An 18,034-nucleotide genomic window follows, 5' to 3' on the forward strand; every position below is an offset into this window, starting at 1 on the left:
TTCCCCATGCAACTGTTGGCCAGAACTCGGTCTCTGGGACAGTCCCCTGCTGCAGCCAATGCCATAGGGCTGAGCCGGATGGATGACCCCAGTGCAAATGTCCCCCACCCCCTCTGCCTGCCAGGTCCCCCCAGTGCTCTGCTCCTGTGGCCTCCCTTTTGCTTGCCCTTCACACGTTCCCCAGGTGCTCCAGCCAACTGACAGGGCCAAGTGTCTGTGAATGCTAGACTTGCGTGACATGTGACAGACCAAGATACCTAAGAGCTTGAGGTTGGGCACAGGAGTAGCATTGCCCATCGGAACATCGACGGCCATGCCTTGGTTTTCTCAACTCAGGAGGAACAGATCTTGAATGCAGAGGCCCTGACCCTGATCCCTGCTTACTTGGGCTGTTGGTGTCCTGTGTTGTGTTTTCACCTGAATTCTTCAAAGCAGCTACTCTTCCACCAGAGGCAGGCTGCGCGTGTGGGAAAAAACCTCCGTCTTCATGGGGGCACAAGCTTGTCAGCCACTTCACTCCCTGCTGGTCAGATCCCACTGGGGGCAGCTGAGGAGAGAGGACCAGATCCTGTGGTTCTACAACACGCACCACACAGCCCTCGCACTTCCTCAGTGACACCTTCTGGAGCCACCACCCAAGGGCCAGGTGGAGGGTCCTACGTCTAACCTCTCCACTCCCCCTCACCACAGCAATGCTACTTTTAACTGCTGTGTGTTCTCCGCTTCCAGGGAAGATTTTAGTTCGAGGAAAAAAAAAAAGGTTGGAAGATACATATATTATAGACGCACACACACCTTGTGTGTGTGTGTGTGTGTGTATATATATATATATATATATATATATATATATATATAGATAATTGCTACTCTCTATTTCAGCAACAACACTCTAGGATTTCTTTTGTGACTGGTCAACCTTTGCATTGGATGGGTAAGTCAGGCAGAAGAGGGTTTGTACAAATTCAAAGTTTTAATGGCTGTTAAATAATAAAAGAAAGGATATTTGCACTATGTACATTCTGTCCACTTACGGTACTCTCAGATGGCCATGCACATTTTATTGCACATATCAACAGTGTACAAGGATCTTGAAGACGTCTTAGCCATACAAGGACTGCATTTAAAAGGAAAAAAAGCCATTGCACAAAATATGGAAGCCATTTGTATTATACAGCCAACTTTAAGAAAAATACTGAAGATTAGTATCAAAAGAAATATTTTTAATTTGGAGGAAAAAAAATCTCTCAGAACAAGGATTACAGAGCTTCATGTTTGCCATATATACATGTAAAAAAATATTTCAGGACCCTGCGTTCTGAATGCTCATCAAGGTGCAGCAGTCAAAATTCCTATTTCTATATCGATCTTGGCATGTTGTTGACATTGAATACGCTCTTTGCCCAAGATGCCTTTCTCTTTTACATCATTATGCTGTTTGACAAAACAGGTATTTGTGCAGTACATAAGAATATTAAAATATATTTTAAGTTAGGTTAAAGTGCACAGTACATTTGATAGGAAATAACTACTAGCTGCCAATCCAAATGACCATTTCCAGTGACTGCCCCCCATCTCTCGCCCAGCAGAGGGCAGTCTTGGCATTGACCGAAGGTCGTCTGTGTTCACCGCATACCGCCCTCCTGCTGTCTTGTTTTGCATTTGCCCTTCTATTTCTCTTATGAATTGTGGCGGCTGCTGCTCTCAAAACTTACAGTGGCTTTTCACAGAAGTGAAGCTGCCGTCAGCCTTCACAAGACTTTGAAAGACGAATGACCAGGCTATCTGTAACTGCGGGGTCAACGCGCATGCATGTAACCATGTCTGTGACACCGTACGTGGCTGTCTCAAGCCAACACGGGCGGTCCCTTTCCTTTGCTGGCTCTTCTCAAGTCATGTGTTGACGGAACTTCCTCCTTCCTAAGCTACTCAGTCTTCCGGACACCACTTACCTAAGCCTTCTCCTAAGCCTGCCTTGGTGTAGCAGGCAGCTGCCCCACCAACTGGCTAACTCATTTCTGTGGTCTCACACCAGAGACCATGAATCTCACAGCGTTTTATGGAAGCGCCAACTAAATTACAACACAATGAGCACGTCTGCTCTGAATCGTTTCCTCTTTTAAGACTGGCGGGTGTGAGGAGGGCCGGTTTCCTGATCCAGGTCCCATGTGCCGTCCGCCATTCTCACTCACTCAGTCAAAGCTGTCCTTACAAAAGCTTTTGATCAAACAATGCACTTTTTATTACCTCTACTTACCTAGACCATTTCCTTGCTATCTACCTTTGGTGCTAGACTTTCTTTCGTTAGCCAAGTTACAGTGCAAAATTATACTTCAAGACACATGATGCTAACACTTACTACTTCTTTGTGTTAAAACGTGAATGTTTTGTGCATACCAAAATAAGTCTGAATCCAAAAAAATAATTGTTCACATTTCATCTTCAAGTTTAATATGCCTTTTTTTTTTCATCACAGCTATTTACAAATAACTTTGGGGTGCTCTCTTGATTTCAGTCAGTTCGTTATATGAGAGGATAACAGGGCTGCTGGAATGTAGGAAACTGGATGGAATGCAGAAATATAAATAAAACCAATGTTCCATAAACCAAAGTGTAAATAATGCCTCCCCAGAAAACAGTTCTTGTCAAAGAAGCACCTGTTTTTGGCTTTTTTTTTTTTTTTTTTTTTGGCTGAGTCCCATACACCAGAAAACATGATTACTGAGACCTAGAACTACTGCACACCAAAGAGGATAGAAAATAATTCAATATTTATAATATTAAAATAAAGTGTTTAACCACAAAAAAGCAGTAATAAAATAGTTTCCTAATTTACAATTTGCATCCAAAGGATGAATAACAACTCACTAATAAATAATATTTATATAAATATTTTGTATGTCGAAAATAGTTTTTTAAAAGGCAATGGTCTCAAGAAACGTCTTGAAAAATTTGGTGGTGGAATACCTGATTGAGTCCCCCTCCCCCCACTAAATACACAAGAAGTTTGGTTGGAATAAAACGAGTGCATCTTGTTGCAAAAACGGTTGTGCTTGGTGTGTTGGTAATGGCAGTAGGTGAGCGGGGAAGGGATGAAGGAGGTTGTAAAAGGCATTGATGTGCTGCTCAGTCCTTCAGTGGCAGCTCCCTCACTGGCTTTAAGGTCAACATCTCTCAAATCTTAACAATGGAAGTCAGTTCTGAAAGGCGGAAAATCTTCCCTTCTGTCCTCCCCTCAATGCAGCCAGAGCCAGGGAGCGGACAGGCAGTGAGCGGGAGGGTAGGAGGAACAGGTGCTGAGAGCAGAGTTCAGGATCTCTGACGAGACAAGAGTCTGAACCGACCCAAAGGAGAGAGGAGCTGGTTTCATGTGAACAGAGTCTTTGTTACCGTTACATCTAGTAAGGCTTGAACGGTAATGCCCACTTTGACCAGGCCTTTCTCTTCAAGGATGTGGTGGGGTAGACACAGTTTTTCCTAAAAGGAAGAAGAAGAAAATGTCAATTTTTAGATGACCAGAAACATAATCATAAAATCTTAGAGGACACCACTGACAGGAGTTAAGTTGAGCTCTGACATAGGCCTGTCTGAGTATCTCGGACTGTGCTCCCTCCCTTGCTTTCAACCCATTGGCAAGGATCTTTTCCATCTTTGCAGAGAAAATGACGATTTTTCACAAGTGAAGGTTGTTTCAGAAAGTCTCCCAAGCATCTTGAAATAAGCAATAGTTGAAACATTAAAAAAAAAAAAAAAACAAGGGGCGCCTGGGTGGCTCAGTGGGTTAAAGCCTCTGCCTTCGGCTCAGGTCATGATCCCAGGGTCCTGGGATCCAGCCCCGCATTGCATCAGGCTCTCTGCTCAGCAGGGAGCCTGCTTCCTCCTCTCTCTCTCTCTCTCTGACTGCCTCTCTGCCTACTTGTGATCTGTCAAATAAATAAATAAAATCTTTAAAAAATCCTTTAAAAAAAAAAACAAAAACAACCTGTATGCTAAATAACTGAGCTAAAGAGTCAGGTGGAAACCAAACACCAAGACTATATTAGATTACATTCTTGCAAAGCAAAATGGCACAGAACCTCTCACACGTTGTAAAGGAACTAGTACACTCATTTATACAGACCATGTGCCCTTCTACTGACCATAAACCTTGATTTTATTTGCTGTGGTCTCTGAAATAGAGGTATGCTGGTAGCCTTGGTATCCTTTCTTCATGGCTTATGAACAGCCTTGTAAATAAGTAATTTTCACCACAACCTTCAACAGTCTCTCTTTTAGGACTCTTTCATAAAACTGTCAAAGACACGAATGTCTTGTTACTTTCTCATGTTGTATTTTTGCTCTTGGGAAATGGCCGGTATATACAAGTCAAGGAAAATAATCAACGCAAATCACTCCTTGGGTGGAGAACCCGCAAGCTCAACGAAGCAGTTTATAAAAGAACACAACCAAATAATCTCAGACCTTTGTCATCTGGCTCTGGAGTGAGGGGAGTCTCCTTGGCTAGGAAAACACTCCCCAGCAAATACTTACTCTTGTCTACAGATCACGGTCTGTCCTCCACAGCCCAACGAGTGTGGTTTTTAAGGACAGTTTAAATGAGATATGTGTCACACCCCAGGCAGTGGATGCAGGGTTTAACATGAGCCAGTTAGGGTCTTGGACACTTCTGCTTCATTTCATGTGACTCTTGCTTGAAGAACCAGATCTTCCTGCCTCCTCAGTGCAGAACTCTCCATAAATTACTGCAGATATAGGCATGCCGCTCTTAGAAAAATCTTCAAAGGACATGCCGTGACATCTCCAGTAAGTTGTTCCACCATCTGAAAATGTCATCTCCTGTACTCTTTCCATCACTTTATGACCCCTATCCCTCGTCCTTCCCTAACTTGTGGTAAATGCAGAGTACCTCAGACTCTGTCTGGCACCAGGTCTTAAGAAATGGCCACGTCAACATAAGGCAACTGATTCTTTAGAACACAATTTTAACCATTATTTTGCATGTCTGCTCTGTACCATAATAGGATTATCTTGTCAATGGCATAGTTGCTGGACACTCATTCACGCTGCTAGACAACCTAGTAGCCCCGTGTCAGCCTGAGGAAGAATGGGAGGCTCTGTGTGAGCTGGGCATCACGAGCCATGCAAGAGGCCAAGATGGGCCATAGCCAGATGTCAGGGTAGATCCTCTCCCCATGCCACCTGTCACAGGCTTGTGAAAGCACCTCAATCTGGCATTTCATTGCTAAGGTTGGTTCCACAGGGGCAGGGGTGTTTGTTTAACCCATTCTTATGATCTCCACAGCACCCCAGTTGACATCAGGCTTTGTTGGAAATTACAAATGGCCATTATTATGGTTAAGCTTCTGGTATGAGGCATTACTTGCGGGGGGGGGGGGGGCGGATTAAAGTCTTCTATTTACATCATATTCTAAAAGCAATTCAAAATGAATTAATAAAGAGTTAAATGAACATCTCTCCTAATAAAACAGAGATGAATCGTTAGCATTCTCTCTTATAAATAAATGGAGAATTTTCTAAGCTAAAAAATGATCCAAAATTTACAAAAGATAAAAACAATTGATTGCCTTAAAGTTTAAAGCTTCTAAATGTAAAAGAAAAAAAAAAAAAAAACAGAAAAACCCAACCCCAAATTGGGGCTCCTAGGACGCTCAGTTGGTTGAGCATCTGCCTTTGGCTCAGGTCAGGATCCCAGGGTCTTGGGATTGAGCCTAGCATCGGGCTCCTTGCTCATTGGGGAACCTGCTTTGCCCTCTGGCTGCTGCTCCCCCTGCTTGTATACTTCCTCTCTATCAAATAAATAAATAAAATCTTTTTTAAAAACCCCAATTAATTAAAAGATAAACAACAAACTCTAAAGAAGTATTTGGATCAAATTACAAAGGGTTTTATGAGACATGTTGATTCAATGAATCATCGAGAAAAGCAGTAACAGATCAATAGAATGCTCGGTGAGGAACGCAAATAGAAATCTTAAAAGAATAAATACTCCCAAGGCATTTTGAAAGACACTTTGCTTTTTGACCACAGTGTTGAAGTCCTAAGTGTGCCTGAATTCACGAATTAATATTTCCACAGGGTCTAAACTCTGTGTACAGCATAGCTTTTATGGGGCTACATGCCCTAAACTCGGTCCTGCTTGAGATGCAACATGGCCCCATTAATGGCTGCACTGGTCCCTCTGAGGAGTGCTGGCTCCAGGGTTCCAAGCTAGTGGCCATGGTTGGGAAGGGTTGGGGGCTCCAAAGAGACAGGGAGGGGAAAGTACTGAGATCTCAACCTCTCACTGATAGGACTTCTGGAGACGACACAGACTGAGCTACCTTACTTGGCCTTTAGTTTTCCAAGTGGCATTTCTTACCTTCTTGGTCTCTTCCTCACTCCTAAATCCAGTGTGGAGCCCACGAGTCTGACTTACACCCTCAGAGCTGGCAATGAGAAGTACACAGAGGACATAAAAAGGTACTTCTCAATTCCTTTCTGCCTTTCTCCTTTCATTCAGATGCCCTGAAGAAACCCGGAAGTGCCCTCAGATTACTTGGATGGTGTCGGAGGTATCTACAAAGACTGGACTAAGGTAACAGAAACATAAAAACGCAGCAGTTCTGTTATTTTACCACAGGACTGGAATGAAGACTGATAGGAATGATGAGTTGAGGCACTGGCTGACAGGCTGAGCGAGGGGAGCCTGCTGGAAATGAAGAGGGTAGCCAGGATGGCCTGAAGGCCATCTTCCACCACACTAGTCCTGCCTCTGCATAGGCCAGGGGGTTTTGGGGGGAGGGTCTCAGAAGTGACCCAGAATTGGGAGAGAGAAGGAATGGCTGTACATTTATAATTGATCAGAAGTGACAGAGAAGGGCCACGTAAACCTGGATGAAAGGGATTTAAAGCAGAGATGACTGTACGTTCACACTGTCTTTAAATGCATTTAAATTATCCATCGTTAGAGGAGCCTAGCGGCTTTCCTGGAGAACACAGCACCACTGCTGTGTTTCCTTTTAAAACACAGGGCAGAGTCATAAAGGAGTATCTTGCATAAACGCAGTGCTTCCCGTGGCCCCTGAAGAGCTCGTGCTCTGTGTTGCTTCTCCAATGGCGGAATCGGTAAAGGTTCCCTCACAGCCTGTCACCCAACTCTTTCTAGAGCCCCAGCAAACAGGGAAGCCATAAACAGTAAATGCGAACTCAGAAAGATCTCTGGGGCCCCTCCTACACGCTGGGGGCCAACACTACGGATCTGCATTGCTTATTTCATTAGGACAGCTGTGTAAGGCAGGTGTAATAGCTCTCTTTTCCAGATGACAAAACTGATACGTAGAGAGGTTAAGTAACTGTTAAAGTCCCAAAGCAGGTAAGTATAGGAGCCAGGATTTGAACACGCGTCTCCTCTCCCACCCCGGGCTCTTTCTACAACATCAGGCAGCTGCCCAGAAATTCCTTCATCTGAAGGTGAATCTGTGCCCTGGGGACAGAAAAGGGCCTCTATCCTGAGAAGCACCATCAAATTTCACATTGGGTGGGGGGTCACAGAACCCTCGATTCGGGGACAGGCGTTAGCTCTGCGACCTGGTTTGTTGGGCTTCTTCTCATCAAGAGCAACAGACCTCTGGGCAAGGCGGAAGAGGCCTTTCGGGAGCATGGCCACCTGGCTCTCCTCTTTCTACGGTTCCTTGTGCTCCCACAGAGCCAGGGACTTCCTCCTGGGCCAGCCGGTGGACTATGATGAAGTCACTGATGCATGCTGTAGTTCAGATCTGCCAGTCTGTTTCTCAAATGCCCGTTCCTGCCCTTGAAGTGACTGAACTTGAAGCAGGACCATCTATGTTATTTTCACATGAGCGAGCTTCAAGTTCCTGCCATCTGAGCATTCTGGAGTCGGTTTCTTCCCAAAACAGAGACCACGTCCCACTCCTAGAGACTTGGCACCTTCCGTTCAAGTCTCTGCCTTCCAACCCTGCCACCACCTAGTGCGTCCTCCCTCGGGAATACTTCATTCTCCACACGTATTTGCTCGTTTCCTCACTTCCCGAACCTGCACCCCTGTCCCCTGGCGATTCCTATATACCTTTCAGGTCTCGGCGTAAAAACATCACAGTTCCGGAAAGGCTTTGCAGACTCCCCAGTCCCCACCAGGTCTGATCCCCTGCTTTACAGAATCTTGTGTCACCCTGAATTCCCATTTGCTTTGTCCACTAGGTCAAGGGTCCAACACCCACTGCCTGCAGGCCAAGTCAGTTCACAGCCTGTTTTTTAAATAAAGTTTGACTGGAACACACCCATCCCTGTTCACAGGGGGTGCTGACGGCTGCTTTCAGACTGTTATCAGCAGAGCGGAGTGGCTGTCCCATAGACTGCAGAGCCCACAAAGCCTGCCATATTTATCATCTGGTAAAAATGTTGCTGACCCCCGGTCTAGACTGCAGGATTTTTGAAGACAGGGTCACGTATCCCCAAGGTCTATGACAGAGCCTTACTCTAAGAGTGCTCCTTTGGTATTAGAAGAACGAATAAATGAACACAAGCACAAATAAAATCACACTGAAGAGCCAAGGAACTGGACCCTGATGGTCTCAAAGAAGGAAAAAAGTGCACATTCTCTATATATCTGATTGTTTATTGAGAACTACTTCCAAATATGAATCCTAATTTTAAACCCAAATCCCCTGAAATAAAATGGTATTAAAATATTTTTCATTTAATCCAAAACTACTTTCAGGCTTCTGAAATTTTAATCCGTTGTCCAGTACTGGACCCTATAAGGTGAGACATCCTTTGCCCTTAGGATGTCTTGTCCTTATAGAGCAACATGGATTTTAGAGAGATAACCCTAGCCACCATGCACTGAATTTAATTTCTTAGTCACAAAAAAAGGTATCAGGGTATCAAGCACCTTTTTTTTTTAAACTTATTTTCATTGATGAAATTCCTACTTGGTTGTCTTACTCACATTCTGTGAGTGTCTTGCCCTGAACACTGAGCCACATGTGAATCATAAATCCATAAATAGAAGGAATGAATAGATATTAGCTGTGACATATTGTGGAAATCCTTATACTGAGGGGCGAGCTGTCACCAGTTGGAGGAGCTGGAGAAAGAGAACTTTCTCTTTCAAATAGATCTTTCTATCTCAATGACAGAACATAAATAAACAATGGGTTCCTTTTATCAGGCACTGAAGGTACTGGAAAAATGGTCCTTCTTGTGTGAGGAAGGAGATTTAGGATGCACATATAAATCATGGAACTAAATCCCTGCCCACCGCTCAGATGACACACACGTCAGCTTACATCCCCAGTCATGTTGTAATGGCGGGCCTCATGCGAGCATATGGGTTGGTGTGCGGGTACCTCAGGGAAGAACCGTGGAGAAGCTTAATATTCTAAATAGAAATGAACAGCCTGACAATGGGCAAGACAGTTCATCCCAACTTTTGCCTAAAGGGCTAAATTAATTGTGTTCTGCTAGTTACCATACCACTTGATTGAAAAAAAATATATACCACCCCACAAATCCCAAGAGGAGCAGCACATTAGGGAACAGACACATTAATGGCTTGAGAAATGAAAGCGCATCCAAAGGATCCTTTGATGCCAGGACTGAAATATGAACACAGCCTAAGAATGCCATCAGGTCAGCACTGAAAATTAAATCTGATCTCACATGATTGCTCTACTCGGTTTTTATCGATAGAATTTCCTTTGAAGTGCCACCCTGTAAGTCATAACTCTTCTTCCCTTTTGCCTCCCCACCCCTCCCAAAGAAGAAGAAGAAGAAAAAAAAACCCAAACAGGGATCATTAAGGGAAGCCACAGTGCACTGCAGAGCTGGGTGGAGACCCAGAGAGCTGCTCTGGGGTGGGGGGTGGAGGCACAGGTCAGGGCATCGATGGGCTGATTGGAACCTGTAATAATCACCCGCAATGTGTTTATTAAACAACTTATGGCTCAGGGTGCTCATTAGGCTTTGCACAAAGGGCTTTTATTGTGTTACAGATTGAAGAGTACAAGATAGCACCAAAGCAATTCAGTACATCTGTGGGTTATTTATACACAGCCGAGGTTAGCTAAATGGCGTCTGCATACCCTGTATTTCACCGATCCACACAAAATCAGGAGGGAACAGCTCAGGTAACTCAAGGTATTCTTATGTAAAGAATATTCCCATTAGAAAATATAATTTAGCAACAAAGAATATTTATAAATATACTTTTCTGTGTGGTTCTTCCATATTCTCAAGTTCCCTGGATTCATGGAAACATTCAGAAAAATAAAATTATCTTCTTAGAAGCCATTGATGTAGACTGTTTGCATTTGAGTAAACTAGAAATTTATCTTGAGGAAGTTAATGTCATCATCTCCCAAATTTAAGAAACAGTATTTGGCAACCAGATGTAATGTGAAGCCTAGGGGAAGCTGTCTGAACCATGGGGCAGGACGTTCTCATATTAGAGAAAGACATCCCAGAACCAGGAATATCTTGGCCAAGAAAAGATTCTAGTGGGTTTTTTCTTTTAGTTATAAACTGATCACATTGCTCCAAAAGTTATATATTAACTATATATAATCCTGTAAGCTCACTTAAGGTAGAAGCAGCTTGCTAATGTCACTGGAAAACAAAGGCTAAATAGACATTTCAAGTCATTAGGGACACTACATTCTTCTAAAATAAGAGTGTTCTTATTGTTGGCTTCTGCCATAGTAACCCAAGTGCTAGGGCCAAGATGTTCCATGACTCATGGCTTTATTTGAAAGCAAATACAGTCAAATCCATCACATTCTTGACCTGAAGTTATGATGTGATGTAGCAAAAAAGAGAAACGACCCATTACATTATTTAAAAATATAAAATAAAAATAAAAATCCCTTCTGGAAAATGCTTTCCTAAGAGCTCAGAGTAGACCTAACGGAGCAAAAAGTAAAAATATGCGCCAAGTGATGTGCAAACGAATCCTCCAGGTGGCACTCTAACAGCGATGGACCCTCCTTCCAGCGACCCCCTGCACAGCTAGGTCTCATGCGGCTGGGCAGGGCAGAGGGGCTTCCTCCCTGTGGAAGTGGGCAGCAATGCTCCCTGGTGCCCCTCACAGCTCCCATGGCAAGCAACAGGGAGGAAGCCAACTGCATGGCCAGCAAAGCAGTCATTTGCCGATGGCATTTTTCAACTTGGTCAATAATGGTATTGCTAAAGACTTTAATAGGCCAAATAGGGCCCCAAATGCCAGTTTTCTGTCTCCTCTGCAAGGTAGCCCTTCTACACGATTGCCCAGTCCCGAATTAGGATCTGACACTGACCCAAAGGAAAGATTTCCATACCCTAAATCCCCTCTGCTCCTGTTGTAGAATCTTCCGCTCTACCCAGGGCAGAGGAGCTCCCTGGGAGAGAGAGAAGAACTGCAGTGCACTGCTGCCGGCACTATGGGAATGAGAAAGCGTGAGGTCTAGATACACAGGTCGCTGTCTCCCAGTAAGTGGGAGAAATTCTTTAATGGCAACTGCGTTCTATGAAATAGTTTGTGCTTTGGGAAAATCGGACGCATAATGTCCGGCTTCAGAACTCCAGAGATCACTCAAGAGATGACAGGGAGGGAAGCTGGCCAGGCAAAGGCTCAGATGGCGGAAGGGGCCTGCAATGGATCAGGGTGACATAGCAGAGGGAGTGTGGGCACACATGCAGGCGTTAGGCGGACAGAGCATTCCAGCGGTAAGTGATATAGATCAGCACTATAAAGAGAATATGGACAAGACAGAAGCTTAGAAGGTCCCTGGAGCGGAGGGCAGAAGTTGGTGGTGGGGGTTTCTCCCCAAGTGCCAGCAGAGTGTCAACAGTCTTTCGAATGTGATGAAAGTCCGACTGCAGGATGTCATACGGAGAGCAGAGGTCGGCCTATTCCGTGGGCAGCCATTAGAACAGAAAGAGACAGTGCATACAATTAAAAATACACAGAAGAACAGCTGGAAAGAAGCACACATTTCTGGTTACTAGCAAATGGCAAGAGTAACCCCTTATTTCAAGCAGGTAAAACCCATTCCACCATCAAAGATTTTTCTTAACCCATTACAAAAGAAAAGCAGCATACCCAACGTGTTTTCTGCAAACAGCACAAAGAAATCCTCTACTAAGGAATGCCATCACTAAGGAATGGCACATTCTGCAATTTATAGGTCATTCTGGCATTGAAACGGTTTGAATATTTCAGTGTTATCACATGCTCACCAAGAGCATAAAAATAAGAGCTTTTCACTAGGGACACTGAGGACATAACCTTACCTAAGGGAAAAATATAAACTTCCAAGTTGAGTCCCCACCTGTCCTCACTATTCTCAATGTGGTTTTCAGCCTGGTTTACGAAGACTGAATGAATATAAGTGAGTTCTTGCTGATAGGTGATACGTACATCTAATTTTTTTCTTGTTTTAAGGGTTATTGATTAAACTCTGGGGAATGCTGGTTTTAATTATGTTCCTAACACGTGTCAGAAAGTACATTAAATTTCATGTTTTTGCAGCCACCCATAAGCCAAAGTCTAGAGGAGCCTTCCTAGATGTGCAGTTAGAATGAAAGTGCACGCCCACATGGGGCTGTTAGGTGAATTTCTTCACCACTAAACAGGTACAGTGGGGCACAAGTCTTCTGAGTCGGCCTCTGGATATCTGCAGCTGGATAGCTACAGCAAACCGTTTCCTGACTCACTGAGTTCCTCAACTGGAAACGACCACAGTTTACCATTCATTAATAGTGGTTATAACTAATAGGTCAGTAGGAAAGAGAAGTAGTTTTGTGTCCAAATTAAAAAAGAACTGAAAATATTTATATTTTATAAACGCAGCTTTATTTCAAAATTGGCAAAGCATTTAAAAAATATGTAATCTATATTTTATAACATATTTTGCCATAGTTTTACCCTTTATTTTAGCCTCATTGCGAAGGCAGATGCAAATCGTGGAGCCACTGAAAGATTCTAAGATATGAGATGCTGTCTTGCTTATATCCTCTGAAATTAGCTTGATGCCCTCAGATAAATAGGAATACTACAATAGCAAGTGGGATGAATAAGGTGAAAAGCATTCAACTCTTATTTTAATTTATGAAGGTAGAGATGCAGCTGTGAAGGATAGACTTTTTAAAGATATCAAGTCTCCTTAATATTCTATACAGATAATGCATCTTTTCTAAGTGGATTTGGAGGAATCAAATTACCACTGTTACTTTCCTAAGAATTAAAACAGCTACACATAGATTTGATTTCACTGGGAGAGAGAGGCGGGTCACGGACGAAGCAGATGGGGAAACATCTAAAGAAAGAAGTTTTTATTGCAATCAGAATTTTCTATTGCAATGCTGGGCTTTAACCAGTGAAATCTGAGCAAAGCAGACTAAGACAGAAGGCATCGACAGACTGAAATGTGATTTTCACAAAAGTGGGTATTTCCATGTTAAAAGCAAATCATTCTACCTCTAGGGTGTATTTTAATACATTTCCTGGAACCCTGTGGGAAATGTCTGGCCTGCAACCTGGCAGTACCATCGAAGAACTTGAATCAGATTGTCCTTGTCATGTTCTTCAGGAGCACACGTCTCAGACGGGGAACCAAAACACAACACTCTTCTCTGCCTGGAATTAATTTCATGATGCCACAGATTCTGGGGTTAATTCAGATTAAAGTGGGTAGGGGCTAGACTCACAGTCCACAGTGGCTGGTTTAAACTAAATCATCATCTCTAAAGGAAAAGGCATGGGTCTAAGGTCATCTGGTAGGCAAAAACTGGAATCCCTGTAACCGGGAGAGTGCAGGCTGCTGGGGCCCTCTCTTACCTGCTCTCTGATTCTGTCCCTCATCCCTCAGCAGCCCTTGGGGCAGCCTCTGAGGGGATGCTGGGGTAGAAACCAGGGCTGAAACCACTGGGAGAAATGAATTTTCTGACCCTTATGCCTACCAAATTACAGTCGTAATGAGAGGGACTTAGGGATTATACATTTCTTATCTTACAGTTAAAATAGGAAAATGCTAAAAAGGAAGAAATTTTAAAGAGACAATTAAGGAGGCCAAATTTCACTCAAAATTTTAGTAATGACTGCAGGCATTTGAAAAACACAGTTAACATAATCAGAGTCCTCAGAACAAGTGTGGATGTTAATTCCCACCACAGAGAACAGAAATCACAGTCGCCAGAGGTTAACTGATTCTCTTAGAGTCAACTCAAAAATGTGTGACTAAGGTTACTATTAAAAGATTAGCCCAGTTTCCCCGAATACTATGGACACAAACAGAAATGTAGACAGATCAGGCAAAAGATCTGGTTTATAAACGTTGTGAGCGTCATATAGTCTAAATTCTAGGAAATTTAGAATATATTCAATTTATTTAAATATAATTTTAATTTTTAAGGTCAACACCTAAAAAGTATTTTTTTTTTTTTTAAATCCAAGATAACAAGGATCAGGAATGTTGATAGTAATTCTGAACATTTAAAGTGCTGATGAGGGACGCCTGGGTGGCTCAGTTGGTTAAGCAGCTGCCTTCAGCTCAGGTCATGATCCCAGCGTCCTGGGATCGAGTCCCGCATCAGGTTCCTTTCTCGGCGGGGAGCCTGCTTCTCCCTCTGCCTCTGCCTGCCATTCTGTCTGCCTTTGCTCGCTCTCTCTCCCTCTCTCTCTGATAAATAAATAAAATCTTAAATAAAATAAAATAAAATAAAGTGCTGATGGACAAGGTATAAAATCTGGAGGGGTGGGGTGAGGTAATGAAGGATTTCTAGAATTTTCTCCAAATATCTGAGAACTAATCATCAATTTTAAGGACTTATAGGAAAACTGTTATTATCAGTAAACTACTTTATCTAGAATTGTAACTGAAGGTGCTGCTTTTAAAATGTTTTTTCTTGGGGTGCCTGGGTGGCTCAGTCAGTTAAGTGTCTGCCTTTGGCTCAGGTCCTGATTCCAGGATCCTGGGATTAAGTCCTACATCAGGCTCCTTGCTGCGTGGGGAGCCTGCTTCCCCCTCAGCTTGCCACTCCCTCTGCTTGTGAGTGCTCTCTCTCTGACAAATAAAATCTTTAAAAAAGAATAAAAAGGTTTATTCTCAACAATGCGCATATGAACTGCTGACCACAGGCGACCCTGCTATCAGGAGACACACAGTGGGAAAGGAGTCTTATTTTCTCAATGGTAAACACATACTACTTGTTAAGAAATGCACCTGATTTTACACACTGGAGACTGACCCTTTTTAATAAATTATGAATTTAAAAACTGCTGTTAATAAAATAATAAATGTGCCAGTCTACACCTCTGGTTATCTGACCTCAAGACTAACCAATATAAATAGAAAATTAAACTTTGTAATAATAATCTCATCCCATCCCCCCAAAATTATTTATTAGTTATGATTTAATTGATGCTAAAGTTACTGATTAGGGGGAAGAAAAGAGGCATAAAGCTCAAAGAGAAAGAATTCATTTCTCCTGTTCTCACAAGATTAAAGCAACAACAAAAAAGAGTTGCATATTCAATTTATAGAATGTACGTCAATTAAAAAAATTCAGAGTAGTTACAAATTTCCTAAAATCTCACTGACAGTAGGGAAGTTACTACTGTTACTTTCAGATATCACTATCTCATTACAAAAAAACAACAAAAGGCAAATATGAAAGGTATTGCAAAGAAGACTCGGCCACCATGTCAACTCTGTCAACTCAGTCACAATGTCAACTTGATCAACCACTTAGGTCAACATGATCATTGTCAGAATCTGAATGTTCTCTAGGATTTTATTTTTAACTCCATTTGGCCCATGCAGAAGCTGAGGGATCCCCTGCGGTCTCGCAAGCCCCTGGCCTCTGTGCTGCCCAGGCAGGCGGGGGCCCAAGGAGTCTTCCACTAAGAGGAGCTGCTGCCCAAATCCTCTTCTCTACTTCTCCTCTGCAGACAGTAATGACTATGAAGTTCCCTCCTCCTCTAAAGAGAGCAAATGTCTTAAATTAAGGACCTTGCTCCTTAGAGAGGTCTGAGGGCAAGGCTACTTATTTAAAACCGAGTAGAAAAATGTCCCTGGTGAGCCAAACAAATACCTATTTTCTAATACTTTTAATGCTTCATAAATCAGATGTTTCTTTGGACCTGCGACAACACTAATAAGAGCCCCACACTGCCCTCAATTTGAATCAACTTGGAAACCCCCAGTTGCCAACCACGAATCTTCTACAAGTTTACAGGCCAAGGAAAGAAGCCTCAGTGTGTTCATTAAGGGCCTCATGAGTCCGAGGGTTAACCAAACTCAGAGTCTTGGGTGATGCAAAGAATGTATCCTCAAGAGTTTGAGAGCCCACCAAGGGTAGGCCTGTCTTCAAGGTCGAGCTGATGCTGCAGCGCTCCAGAAGTCAAAGACGGCCTGCACGGTCTGACCACTGGCCTCATTACGGCAAGGAGCTCTGGGTGGTGCCAGCACCACCACCCAACCCCCAGATTTCCCCAGGCTCCCTGATGCACCCGTGGTTAATCCTTCTTCTGCCGAATAGGCCCCCTAAGCAGGGGAAGCAATTACAGAGCTGCAGGATACCAATGAGCTTTCATGGAATCTACAGCTCAAAGCACTCTGGGAGTCCGAGGATTTCCAGACTGTGTTTAACAATAGAATATCTTTCTCCTCAAAGAGAATGGTAGCTGGGAATCCACTATAGACTATGGGCAAAGGAGAAACTGCTCTGGCGGATGCAAAGGAGCTGGAATGATCTGTAGTCTCCTCCCCTGCCCTTGGTTTTCCCTCACCTGTGCTGGCTACTGGAAAGACTCCGAGGCTCTGAAGAACGTGGTTGGAATTTACTGCAGCACCTGCTGTCTGCAGAGGGGGGCGCTCGGGCACAGAGAGCAGGGTTCCAACGCCAGATCCGCAGCTACACAGCTGCTAGCCTGAGCTTTGGAAAGGGGTTCACCTCTCCCCACTTTAGTTTCCTCAGAGTGTAGCCATCAAACATTTACCTCCAACCCTCCACAGTGAGCATGTAAGAAGACTGCCTGCATGAGAAGTCCTCAATGAATGGTTAACTGCTGCACAGTTTAAGGAGCTGGCCTCAGGGCACAGAATTTGTTACCAGCACCTGTAGAGGTAATTGACCCCAAACCTCTGTATTCTCTCTCTCTGCTCACAGATCCCCTTCACCCACTCACTCTTCTCCTTCCGGGTTATGTTTGCTCTGTTTGTGTCCCTTTTGTGGAGGAAGTGGTCTCAAAACCAAAACCCCAACGCACCCGAAATGAGCAGCAGGAGGGAAAATGACTTACACTGAAATAATTATTGGAAGGGATGTCATCCCCTCCACTGAGAAAGAAACTTGCCCGCGAGTGCTACTTCCGGTTCATTTTTAAGGACCTCTCCTTGGCAATCTCATTAGCAAGCCTCTACCTCATAGCAAATTAATAGCAAGTTAATTCTCCTGTTATCCTAACAGAATTGCTCCAGGTCCCCATTGTTAATATCTTTCTGTGATATCTTCTCTCCATCAGTAGCAGCTGCTGTTCCAAATTCTGTCTGTTCCCCTGACTATGGAGCCAAGGGGACAGAGCTGGCCTTAACCAGACATCACAAATAACACCCAGAGGTCTAGAGTTGCCTTACCTGTCCTCATATGCTAACCTCCTGCAAGTATGCTGACCGCAACCCATTTGAAGAAGGCACATTTAAAGGTAATCCACACCAGAGTGAAATGCTTCATGAACCTTGACCCACCCTGCGGCACAGAGCTAGGACTGTGTCCACCGGGACTTCTAAGGAAAATATAATGAACTAGAACAATTGGAACATTTTTAGAATGAATTCCATCCCTTCAGATTCTTTTTTTTTCAGATTCTTTTATATGTAAAAACTTAACTACCCAGTGCTCAGCAACCACATTCCACAAAATTGTATCAGGGGCCAGTACTGGCCTTTGTCTTGGAGCTTCCAACAGTGATTCCATGACAAAGGACACCAAATGCAGAGCTTAGAGCACATCTGTGACCTTCTAGTCTCTACCGGGTGAT

At 43.6% G+C, this 18,034-nt stretch overlaps 1 protein-coding gene across 5 annotated transcripts in view; it reads right to left on the bottom strand.

The window, feature by feature from the left end:
* Nucleotides 1-1,038: 1,038 nt before the first annotated feature.
* The window catches only part of LRCH1 (leucine rich repeats and calponin homology domain containing 1), a 196,309-nt gene continuing 179,313 nt past the window's right edge, over nt 1,039-18,034 (bottom strand). For 2 of the 5 annotated variants that reach the window (XR_009400036.1, XR_009400037.1), the window contains 2 exons: nt 11,331-11,901; nt 3,385-3,474 (listed from right to left, as the gene is read on the bottom strand). Coding sequence is in view for 3 of the 5 variants with exons in the window: in XM_059378049.1 (XP_059234032.1) it covers nt 11,695-11,901 (207 nt within the window). In the remaining 2 variants the exon portion in view is untranslated. Of the gene's footprint in view, nt 3,475-11,329; nt 11,902-18,034 lie in introns of those variants that run through there. The other 3 variants (XM_059378050.1, XM_059378051.1, XM_059378049.1) reach the window with 2 other exon arrangements.

Source organism: Mustela nigripes, chromosome 15, assembly GCF_022355385.1.
Source record: "Mustela nigripes isolate SB6536 chromosome 15, MUSNIG.SB6536, whole genome shotgun sequence".
Lineage (NCBI taxonomy): Eukaryota > Metazoa > Chordata > Mammalia > Carnivora > Mustelidae > Mustela > Mustela nigripes.